Raw genomic sequence first — 12,444 nt, 5'->3', positions numbered from 1 at the left:
ATACCCCGGCTCGACCTTCAGTTGGTCTGGAAAAGCACGGCTGTTCTTTTCCCCCTGTGACTAAAACCAGGCATGCACCTGTGGTCAGTCTCACGTGGTGTTATCACAGTCGGTAACCAGGATGTCAAGACTTAGAAGGGTATTTATGTAGCCTATTTATCATGTTTGATAAAGTCCACCACATTTTGTCACAAATGTCGCCGAAAGGGCAGAAGAGTAGTGATGAGTGGCTGACCTTATGGTTGCATTAACCATCAGAAAAATTGATTTACCTTTTTATTCTTTCTTTAAAAGTAGATATCCAATGTATTTCAAATGTGATACGCACAATTAAAAAAGTTCATTTTGGTTGTTAATCTCCAATATATAATGTTAAAATGAATTGTCTGATGTAATGGAGTGCAATGTCTTGATTATATTTACATCACACATAGCTTTTTTGAACCTGCATGAATTATGAAGTGAGCATGGGGAAACATGTTTTTGTGCTTTCTCTTTCTGTCCAAGTGGCTGTTTGAGAGTGAGTAAAGAAACATAAAATGGTAAATTCAACATGCCCATGCATTAAATACATTCAAAACAGCTCAAAGGGGTTCCTCGTCATTCATCATATAGTTCAAATAGTATGTAGCAAAAGCAGTTTTAGTGGGTAAATGTACGGCACCTGATGGCAAACCATGAACACCAACAGGGTTCAGAAGAAGATTACAGGACATTTGGGATTTTAGATAACAACATCATATATCATAAAACTGCTATTACTAAATGTAAAAATAGAAAAGATAGAAAATCAGTCGGCTTGAACTGAGATGATTTCAGTATTGTTCCATTTATTTATAAAATATAGCGCCGTGTGTGATGACAGACATGTCTTTGAATGTCCATACAGATTCTGTCACAGGCCAACACTAGATGGGGCTGAAGACTAACAAACACACAGAGTGTCTTAGTCACACAGGAGACAGACAGATGACATGTAGTCCTTGGATTCAACACCCACATCTTTATTGTCCCTTGCAAATACAGATTTTGGTGTCATACTAAACTGAGATAAAAAGCCATTTGAACACAAAATCTGAAGCTACGTTCCCAACAGGAAACATGTAAATCCAGTGTGAGAACTGAGTTGAAGAAGATTTCTCTCCTCTACTTTGCTCTGACCTCTTTGACATTGAACAGTTGTATCGCAGATGGATTACTCGATGATTTATACACAGTCTCTCTGTAAAATATATATATATATACTTTTTAAAACTCGTTTACTAGTCATGCGGATATTTCCAACAATAGGTTTCTGGACAATGAGAAGGCCTCTGATGTGTCCGCCTTTTATAAAACATTCCTTAATTAGACAGAAAGTCATTAGAACTGTATGGATTTTGGATTATTGCCTTATCATGCTATTACAGAGATAGCCAGGCTGACTGGTAATTGAGCTGGCCCCATGACACACAGGGAAAAGGTTCTAATGCAGCACCACTTCCTGATCAACAGGGGCTCCACAATTTAGCTTTTTTCTTCTCATAGAGCGTCTTCGTCTCCTCCGAACTCCTCGAGCACCCCTCCACCACCCCAACCTTCTCCTGCAGAGGCATGAATCAAATAGAGAGGAGATCAAAGACAGGAAGTGCTGGGGATGTGTTAATTAAAGATGTTTGCTCTTGATACAGCTTCCCCTCGTTAATGAATAGTCGATTTGGTTCCCATAAAGATGTCTCATGAACACAGGCAGGAAATTGAGGTTCCAAAAAAAAAATTAATGGCATGCACTGATTGGTTGTGTGATAGAAAGTCAGGCTGGGTTATCAGAGAGTAACTGTTGATTATGCCAATGTGACACTATTTGAAAAGCTCAAACTGTTGCCAGAGTGAAGCTAAAAGATTTAAACTCCATTAAAAACTAACATTGCTTTTAGTATAGTCATTTATTACAGCGTATTCCGTTGTAAAAGATTCTGTGAGGCGCAAGTGCGCCTTAAACAGAGTAATACTTCATTTCCTTTTTTGGCCATTTGGGGGCAGCATAACAAGCTGCAAACACATCTGCCTGGACGCTTATTAGACAACTGTAAGCTACGCTTGTTTTTAATTTATAGAGTAATCATTCTACAGGCTTTAAGACAGTGGCCTTAGTTCACCAAGAGGACATTTGTAGTTTCTCAGAAAACAACCCAAATTTAAAAGCATTTTCTCCTCTGCCCTCTCTTGCCCTTGATGAACAATTGCTCTATTCACCAAATGAGCCCACGGACACAGGATGTCTGCAGACAATAAATATGAGGCAAAGTTGTGTGACTCAGCCTTCAGCAATTTCAGCATTAGAGAAAGCGGACGAGAACAAAAGGGTAATAAGAACATTTGGAGGTTAACACCAGGGCAAGAATCTTATGAAAATCACTTAATCTGCATCTCATCTCAAAGTCTCTATCCGTGGTTACTTGTCAATTAAAAATATTTTGGGTACATGCAATGTGTGAGACGCTTCAGAGCTAGATTACTACACACCATGGCTCTAATCTGCACCCAGTCCACAGGGACCGAGCATTAGCACTTTCCCCTGCTGTCCAAGGAAATGTGTGAGGATGCATCAATGTTGCCATGTGTCCTGCTGGGCGACAGCAGTGAAACTGATCCACTCGGTGTTTGCAACCTTTAATTGCAATTATACCCCAGTGAAAACAATCAATAAATCTTCCGACTACACCCCCCCCCCCCCCCCCCAACCTTTCTCTCTCTAAATTGCTTCCTCACCAGCTCAGCTTCCTTCTCATGTTTTTTTCGTTGCTCTTTTTTTATTTCAGTCTGCCGCTCTCTATATATCTGGCAAAATAAGGTGCCATAAAGGCTGTGGGTTGATGTGGCTTATGGGGGGGGGGCAAGTTGGTGCAGCTTGCTAGATGATCTGCTGTGGCTAGGAGATCCTGATTGATCCTGTGGAGTACTGTTCATCCATCTCCGTCCTCCCGCGGCTGCTGCGGCTGCTTTCACCTCTAGCCGCTTGCCTGTTCCCTCTCTGCCCCGGTCTCAGCTGCCGCCGTGCTGCTGGGTCCTGGCCCTCGGTTGCAGCAGTGATGGGGTCTACTGGAGTGGAAAAGGAGGCTGCTGCTCCAAGCTTCCCTCACTGAGGGAAGAGGAAGGTGATTAAAAACTGGCATAGCATGTTGCTTCATCCTTGCCACACTGTGTGTGTGTGTGTGTGTGTGTGTGTGTGTGTGTGTGTGTGTGTGTGTGTGTGTGTGTGTGTGTGTGTGTGTGTGTGTGTGTATGGGGCCTTTAGAGGGCCTACAGTATCAGATAAGTCTTCAACTGGAAAATCCTGAAATACTCCCAATTAAAAAAAAAAAGGAATACATCACTACATCAAACAAGAAACATAACAGATGGAATAAGCTTTGTATGAAATGCGTGTGAAATATTTAGAAAGTGATCCAAAAAAAAGCAGCTTGTACAGTGATATCAGTGTTAAACTAATTATAACAGCCACATACAGTACAGCATTGATGGAAGCTTGTGCAGCTGTTTTGAAAAGCATATTTTTATTGCACTGCGCATTTATACCTGTCGGTAGCTGTCAACATAATTATTCCCCGGGGGAAATAAAATGACTATATGTCAATTAACACAGTTTAACAGAGTCAGTCAGTTTGAATAAGTGTACTGTGATAACAGTAACTTTTTTAATTTGAAGCCTAATGTGTCTCTTAACGAATTGGTAAATGCTTCACTCCTGCTAACGAGTGTGTCTTAACAATAGTACGGTACTGTGTGAGTCAGATATGTTGCGGTGACAGATGAATGGGGTAAAATTTAACTATTTGATGTCCGTAGTTTGACAGCAGTTCTAACATTAAACACACCTCTGATTTCTTAATCTATTGTGTATTCTGACAGTCACTTTCTACGACTGACAATTGGAGGCACAAAGAGAAAGAGAGCGCAGTTTCCGGGCTTCACTGGTCTGTGCAGTATTACTGTCATGCATGACTACTGTCTACTCTATGAGCGGAAGTTAGAGAGGAGACAATTAACCCGGACCTCTAATAACTTTGAATAGTGAAAGGAAAGGAAGTTGGAATGGTGAGTGTATGGATGGCTACATTGTTGTTCTTGCTCCTGTATATAAGGTACAAACTCAAAATACATGATTACCCCCTTCAGTTTTATATTTAAAAGACTTTAATATTCATATATATATATTTATATATATATATATATGTATATATTTGTAGCTGCGGCGAGGCAGAGCTAAACTTATTATAGTTATGCTGCAAAGCTAACTTTTGATGAACTGTGCATAACCTTGTTGCAGGATGCAACAGTGTTTTTCTTCTCCTGCTCTCCTTAACTGGCACATTCACACTCATGTTTCCCGTCTTCCATTCTTAAGAGCAGTGGAGGGCTTTACTCAGCTCTTGCCTCTGTATTTCATTCTGTCCTACAGAGCTAACATTATGAGTTAAAGCTATTGATTGGGCCCCATGTGCACCAGCCAGCTGCTTGGTAAATCATAAAAAAGGGCATCTCAAAATGTCTTTACCAAGTATATTCCCTATGTCTCTGTCTTTGGCTTCCTGATTAATTTTATTGAGAAAGTTCCTTGGCATTTCACATGTGCAGTTTCAATATTCATTCACAATAAGTATCCCTATAAGCACTCTTAGTGGTCAGCTATAAAATGTAATTGCTGGTGATTTAATTTTCAATTATCCCTTCAATGAAAACTAATTCCTTCCATGTCATTATGAACTAGGTGCCCATTTTGCTAAGCCCATATCTCACACATGCAGTGGCACAATACAGTTTACATGTGCCTTCCTCTCAAGTACAGCAGAATACTGGGCAGCAGACCACCAATGAAATAAGAGACAGAGACAAAGAAGGGGTGATGGGGGGAGCTGGCATGTGAATATTTAATTAGTTGTTAATGAAAAGAAGTCATTAGGATTATTTCCTCCTGAAGGCTAATTTAAATGTTCTTTTGCACTCCTCATGAGAGTGGAAGTCTGTGTGCAGGAGACTGAGGCGGAGTTCCCATGCTGTGCCAAAATGGGGCTTCAGCTGTGGACAATAGCTAATCACTCAAAAACATGTCTCAGTAATGAGCTCACAAGTCATCACCAAATACGCAATCAGCAGCGTTTCTGAGCAGCGTGTTTTCCTCGTGAAAAATATAAAGTAGTGCCATCGTTGACTTCAAATCTCAAACGTAAAAGTGTTGTTTCAGACGTCAGTGGTGAAAGAGGATCTGCCTGAGAGCCAAAATACTCGCAACAATGCAAACATTTGACTGTTATTTTCTTTTCTGCTGCCTCGATTTGATCAAATGTCAACACAGCCAGTGTGAAAATAAGTGGAAAGGTCTTGCATTACCAGCTCTCCAAATATCTCATGGCACTCATCATGGATCGAGCCCGAGGCTGTTAGTTCACAAAGTTTTTGGATGATGATTCTCTAACTTTTCTTCCAGCGGCAGGGAATCAATCTCCCGGCGGAGAGACCTGATGCTGTATCGAATTGAAGACACAGATGAATAACCCATGTTCAGACACAATCAACCACTCTAAGAGCGCTACAAATAGCAGGGGTGACAAGCCACTACCTGCTCACCCACAAATTGCAATTCACCATGTCATTCAGCTGTGCCAGATAGAAGCCGATATCAAAGAGGCTTCAGATATAATGGCTCGGCCTTTTAGCATCAGCTCCAAATTCCCCCTTCACATTTAGTCACCAAGCTGGCGCTTGTCAAACTTGAGAATCAAAGCAAGAGTGGCCATGTATTTTACCCAAGTAAGTATTGCTCGAAAATTGTCGGCAGGCTGTTGTCGACATGAAACGTAGATTTGAGGATTGTGAACTTCCTGCCGAGCATTAGCCTGTAATTGTTTGCTCTTGGATTCACATCTGCAGCATAATAACAGTTTACAGGGCCTGGGAAGTTGAAAAACATTGCCTGTTGATAGATTCCCCCGATGTCGATAAAGGCGTCCTTGACTGATAATGATTATTGCCCATAGGGTAGCATGCTTTTGTCTGGGCTTTAACCTGCAGATAGTGATTATTAGATCTAATGACCATCTGTCCATGAAGACCTTGTCTGTCACCTTCTGATGATGTCATCCTGTGGAGCAGCGCCAAGACAACAGTTGCTTGGAAGCTGGTCCTAGGTGTGGGCTAGAGATGGACTCATCATCAGGGTCAAGAGCCTCTTGCTCCCTCAGTGTCCTGCTTGCCCAATTATAACTAAAGAGACTTGTCAATGGGACCCCTGAGTGTATTCATATTCACTGCCAGCTCCCACTGAGTTGGTTTGGCACACTACGTAGCCTTGGCCAAAGTAAAAGCCAATCTGCATGGAGTGAGTTGAGAGGAAAGGAGCACACGAGAGAGAGAGGAGAGGAGAGATTGTATAATCTCCCCATGTGTGTAAAGCTACTCTCACCACTGGTGTAATCCAAATGAAATATTAAAGAAGACTCGACCTCACAAAGTGTTAAGGAGACAAACCTCTTGTTGCCCTAACATGAACCATTTTTCCATATGTCCATACAATTTTCTATTATTCTCTATACAGTATGTACATAATGCACTGATCTGTGTTGAAACAGTTTGCATTATATAACATTGAGCAAATATTTAGTGGTAATGATTTAAAATGTGTTACCATTATTTTTAGCACTGCACATGTATTAACTGGTTGACACATTTACAACTTAATACTTGTAGTCAATATAAGCAGGTTTTCAGCAGGAAAACTCAATTTGTTGGGTGAAGCAAAGACTTTGTTGTCACAATAATTGAAGAACAGGCCTGCATTACTCCTGTGTTTACAATAACTACTGATTTAAAGCACTACTTATACTGTAGCAATATTGCAACACTAATAACTCCGATTTAGTTGAAGTCTATATAATTGTATTAAAAGGCAATGTGATCAGTTTGATAGCGACATGTTCCATTCTGCATTTGAAATATCTTTTTAAGAGCTCTCTCACTTACTGAAGCACTAAGATAACTGCTATATGGAGTGATTGGATATGTACAGTGGTTTATATTTTATACTCCCTTATACTTGATCATCTCTTTGTATAATTAAGTAATTATTTATTCAGGGAACAGAAGACATGCTGCCAATAAATCTGACTTCAACTTTTGAGATCTCCTAAATGTCTTTTGTAAAGTAAAGCATCGCTTCCATGATGCGAATGGGTGGAACTATATTAATTAGCAGACCGAGACAGCTGGAGAGTCGAGGCAAAGCTGAACCAAAGAAAGCTGCACTGAAAAAGGACTTTGACAGAAAGGCCTATTCACCCTGGTATCTCTGAGGAACATCACACTATCATATTCCGAAGAATAATGTAAGTAGATATAAATATCCTCTCAGTGAGCATCATTGTGGCACTAACGAACAACATGATGAAAGCTACATTTGGGTAAGCTCACATCCCGGCACCTAATATCAAAATGTACGTCGGTAATTTAATATCGAGTTTCAAGCTCACGCACGCACAATGTCTACCCAGAATTCACGCCACCTCGCTGGAACGGAGCATGGCTCATCTTCCCAGCACTGCTGATCAATACAAGATGCCGGCTTTATAGATGACTGCCACATTGTCACAGTCAATACTATGGCAAATGGCAATTATGTGCGCATTATGAACAATTTCATGGGTGAGCTCCCCTCGCCTCCTGGCAATAAGGTTTCTATGACACATTTGGCAGTGGCAGTCTTGCGACACATCTGCCTTACTGCCTGTGTTTGGCTCACTCGCTCGCTCTGACATATTTGGATGTTCCATTCAGTCAACTACAGAGAATTGGTCAGGAGAGAAAATAGATTTGTTCAGGGATTTGTGTGAGCCTGTGTACAACTGTGTGTATGTGTGCAACCATGTACAGACATGCGTAAATGTGTGGCATGTACATGTGTGTGTGTGTGGAATTTGTGTGTGTACACTAAGTTTGCGTATGTGTTTGAGTGCTTGAGGATATGTACAGTGGTGAAGAGTTGCTGTGTACAGTGCTGTAGGAATGAAATGCATGTATATGGAAGATGTATGTATGTGTAGGATAGGAATATATAAGCATTTTTTTCTTCTATCTATACCTTTTCAGTCTTTCTGTTATGTATATTATATATAATATCGCATTGTATTGTAGTGATTGACTGAATAAAACACACAAACAAACAAATATGTGCATTTGTTTACAAATAAGTAATGTGAGTGTCAATACAGATGTGTGTCAGCTGTACACTGGTACGCTTTGAACTCGTCTTTGTTTTCTATTTAAAAAACTATACGTATTTATAATGGATCACATATATCGTATAATGATTTTGATACATATCTAACGCCAACGTAATGTGCTACTCGTCTATTTTATGTTTTTTTTGTGTGTTTTAGTTACATTTTCTGTGAGCAGTACGTCCTTCATTACGGGTCTCTAAGTGCTAAAGTGCCACTTTTTGGAACCTTTATTAAACGAGAATATGTTTGTGCCCTGATGGGAGGCATCCACTTCAAGCTGGCCAAGTGCTCCTATCTGGTCTGCTCAAGAAGCGCATCAGTCTGCTGTAACCTTTTCAATTTCATCCCTGCCCGTTAAGCACCGAGACCCAATGTTTACTCTTTTGAATTTAAGACAAATGAACACACTCTCAAGTCCTGTTTCAGGCCTCTTCACCCAAAAAAATAAAAGTAATTTTCATTTCAACTCTGGTCCTCATCATTAGCCCTGAACACTACACACTTTGTACTGAAGGATGTTTTACCTACTTGTCTGTAAATAACAAATACTCAAATGAAATTGCAGCATGGAAAATGGAGGTCTTTTAAGTCATACAGAAACATCCTATTACAATGTTTAGTAATATGCTAACATTTTTGTGAATCTTATTTTAGCCTACACGACCTATGTTTTGTGAAATGTTGTGTAAATCATTTTCTTGAATGTTGTGTTTTGCACAAAGGGGCCAATACATTAGTTTCCATCTTGCCCTTCGTCAGTTGTTCTCTACATACAATTAATAAATCAATATTGTATCATGTTGTATCATCTTACATTTGAGCTCAAAGGCCCACCAGAGGAGTACATTGAGAATATGGTTTAACTATAATTGTAGGTGAATACAACAGCTTGCTTGTGCTTTACAACACAAAACCTACTCCATATGTTGAATGATTCAATTTACATGTCCTATAAATGATAAGCTAATGTGTTGTCATTAAATGAATAGAATAACTTTCAGCCAAATTAAAACATGATGCTACTATAGTTTCTAGTCATGTAAGCTGTCGTTAACTCAGAGGACTTCCAGAGGAACATGGCTGAGAGGGGACAGGGCAGTGAAGGTAACGTTGAGAGAGAACAAGGCAGTGAAGGTAACGTTGAAAGGGAACAAGACAGTAAAGGTAAGGCTAAGAGGGAACAGGACAGTAAAGGTAACGTTGAAAGGGAACAAGACAGTAAAGGTAAGGCTAAGAGGGAACAGGACAGTAAAGGTAACGTTGAAAGGGAACAAGACAGTAAAGGTAAGGCTAAGAGGGAACAGGACAGTGAAGGCAACGTTGAGAGAGAACAAGGCAGTGAAGGTTACGTTGAAAGGTAACAGGCCAGTGAAGGTAATGTTGAGAGGGAACAGGTCAGTGAAGGGAACATGAGAGGGAACAGGGCAGTGAAGGTAACGTTGAGAGGGAACAAGGCAGTGAAGGTAACGTTGAGAGGGAACAAGGCAGTGAAGGTAACGTTAAGAGGGAACAAGGCAGTGAAGGTAACGTTGAGAGGGAACAAGGCAATGAAGGTAATGTTGAGAGGGAACAGGTCAGTGAAGGTAACATGAGAGGGAACAGGGCAGTGAAGGTAACGTTGAGAGGGAACAGGTCAGTGAAGGTAATGCTGAGAGGGAACAGGTCAGTGAAGGTAACATGAGAGGGAACAGGGCAGTGAAGGTAACGTTGAGAGGGAACAGGTCAGTGAAGGTAATGCTGAGAGGTAACATTAATGACATTTGTTTGAGTCATACTGTGTCGCCATTCGCGCAGAACACGAGCATTACCTCCCCTCTAGACTAAATACATGCATTGCTGAAGTGACACCGACGCTGGACTCCGTCACCCGGCGTCGTCCTATCCGTGCTCTCTCCTGTTCGGGGCAAATTTAATTGATCCCGGCAATCCGCGATCACCTCTGAGGTGCTTTCCCCGGATTTCGTAGCGGTTCGGGCGGTATTATATGTTTGTGCCCAGGTAGCACACTCTTATTCAAGGAGGAACCAGCGGGGGATCCAAATGAAACCGGAGTAATTATCCCCGCATTGTTGTGGAGGAGGCAATGGATGCGAGCGAGCAGAGAGGCGCACCGAGGCAGCTTTCTGACAGACCCAGCTCCTCTGTGATGCAGCTGTTTCTTTCTGGCTGTGGCGAAAACACCCAGGAGACCCCGGACGACTGCTCTTGAAACGCCAACGGGAGAGAAATCAGCGGCTATTTGTTCATCGGCACGTGTTCCGATCGCATATGAGGAGCAGGGACAGCTATGTAGCGAGGGTACTCTGTTCCACCACACACACACACACACAGAGAGAGAGAGGGAGAGAGAGAGAGAGAGAGAGAGAGGGAGAGAGAGAGAGAGGGATGGAGAGAGAGTATAACGTTACAGCCGCTTTGATTTTCTCAGATGTCCCTGTTTGCCTAGCAGAGGTGATTTTGTCCGTTTAATTTCTTCCTCCTCAACCGTGATCTGTGTTTTGTTTGTTTTTGTTTTAATCTCAGAACTGCCATTTGCTTTTGCTTTTGTTGTTTTGATGCGTGGAAGCCACATATCAACTCGGTGATATTACAGAAGTGTGCGCGGAGAGGACGGCGTTTGGCATCTTTCCATGCGCACTGCACACCGTGCGTTTATGGAACTGTGACCCCCAACCAAGGAACTCCACCTGCTTTCCCATCTGTACTTTCTCCAAGTGTTTCCATGTAAGGACCGGGCGTTTTGAGGATATATAATTGGGGGGAGAGGGGGGTGGGGGGTTCAAATGCTTTGATTATTGGGATTTTTTTTTCTTTTTCTTTTTTGTGCCGGCTGTCAGTGACGCGACATCTCGCAGCCTGCATGAGAAACACATGCGTAGAAGGGCGTGAACTTGCAGATACGAACCTCCTTCACGTGAATAAAGCATCTGCATATCTATATAGACACTTTCCCCCCGGTTTGCAATCCCAAATCCTTCGTTCATCTAAACTCATCCCGGGAACACAATGGAGCTCAAAGCGGACTCGGAGGACATGGACTACAAGGAGCCGGCTCCCGTTGAAGTTTTCGCCACCAGGTCCACGCTGCATGGCATCTCGCACATCTTCACATATGAGCGGATGTGTATCAAGCGCAGCCTGTGGATTTTGTTCTTCTTGAGCTCCATGAGTGTGTTGGTGCTGGTGTGTGTGGACCGAGTGCAGTTCTACTTCCAGTACCCCCATGTCACCAAGCTGGACGAGGTGGCGGCTCCGAGTATGCTGTTCCCCTCCGTCACCTTCTGCAACCTCAACTCCTTCCGCTTCAGCCGGGTGACGCGCAACGACCTGTACCACGCAGGGGAGCTTCTCGCCTTGCTCAACAGCAGGTGTGTGCGCACGTGCGCGTGCGCGCGTGTGCGTGTATGTGTGTGTGTGTGTGTGTGTGTGTGTGTGTGGTTCCCATGCACTTTACTTGTGTGATAAGGGCTGCCTGTAGCTGTAGCTCTACCTGTTGGTGTACATGATGTCAAAGACCAGCTCGAGGCGAGCAGACATTTCCTTTCGAGCACCACCTCACCTATAGCACTTGGTTTTCCTCTATGGCTTGAGAAGTAACCAGTATTCAGCACACATAGTCCTAAAGAAAACAGACATGCTGCTTGGATGATATGGTTTTACCTCAGGGAAATTTTGAAATTTGATACATTCTACCGCAGTTACTGTTCTTTTTTCTAAAAAAATGAAATGAGAACCAGTAAATCACAAAATCTCTGAACCCACTGACTAAATACCACATAACTCCCTTTTTAGTAGTACTCTGTATCACTGGTGATTTACTTGTTAGGCCCAGCAGTTTAATATACAAGGTACAAGTGGAATTTGAACTTTTGAGTCTTGTGAAAATGTAACCTTAGTTTTTCTTTGATGTCTGAATTGTCTCAGGTGACATCTTACATGTCACATGGAAGTGCAAAGCAGTGTTTTAACAGCTGGCTGTCTCACTGGTTGTCACTGTAAGGCCACCAGGAGATGCACAAACAACATGGACGAAGCATGCAAAACCTTTTAAGGCTCTCAGCGAATATGAACTTGGACTGACCTCAGCCTGGGGAAATTGGGAAGAAAAGGGGTACAGATGAGGGGTTTGTCTAAAACGGATCAGTAATATAGTTGATTATGTAATAATTAAGTGACCTTATCATGTCAG

The 12,444-nt window shown here is 42.1% G+C and overlaps 1 protein-coding gene across 1 annotated transcript in view; it reads left to right on the top strand.

Annotated features, from left to right (window-relative positions):
• Positions 1–11,261: 11,261 nt before the first annotated feature.
• The window catches only part of asic1b (acid-sensing (proton-gated) ion channel 1b), a gene marked incomplete at both ends in the record, with an annotated part of 145,521 nt that continues 144,338 nt past the window's right edge, over positions 11,262–12,444 (top strand). The window contains one exon of the mRNA XM_079217946.1: positions 11,262–11,623. Within this exon, the coding sequence (XP_079074072.1) occupies positions 11,262–11,623 (362 nt within the window). The remainder of the gene's footprint in view (positions 11,624–12,444) is intronic.

The sequence above is a fragment of the Taurulus bubalis genome (assembly GCF_910589615.1).
Source record: "Taurulus bubalis genome assembly, chromosome: 5".
Taxonomy (NCBI): domain Eukaryota; kingdom Metazoa; phylum Chordata; class Actinopteri; order Perciformes; family Cottidae; genus Taurulus; species Taurulus bubalis.
This window is presented reverse-complemented; position numbering and strand designations above follow the sequence as displayed.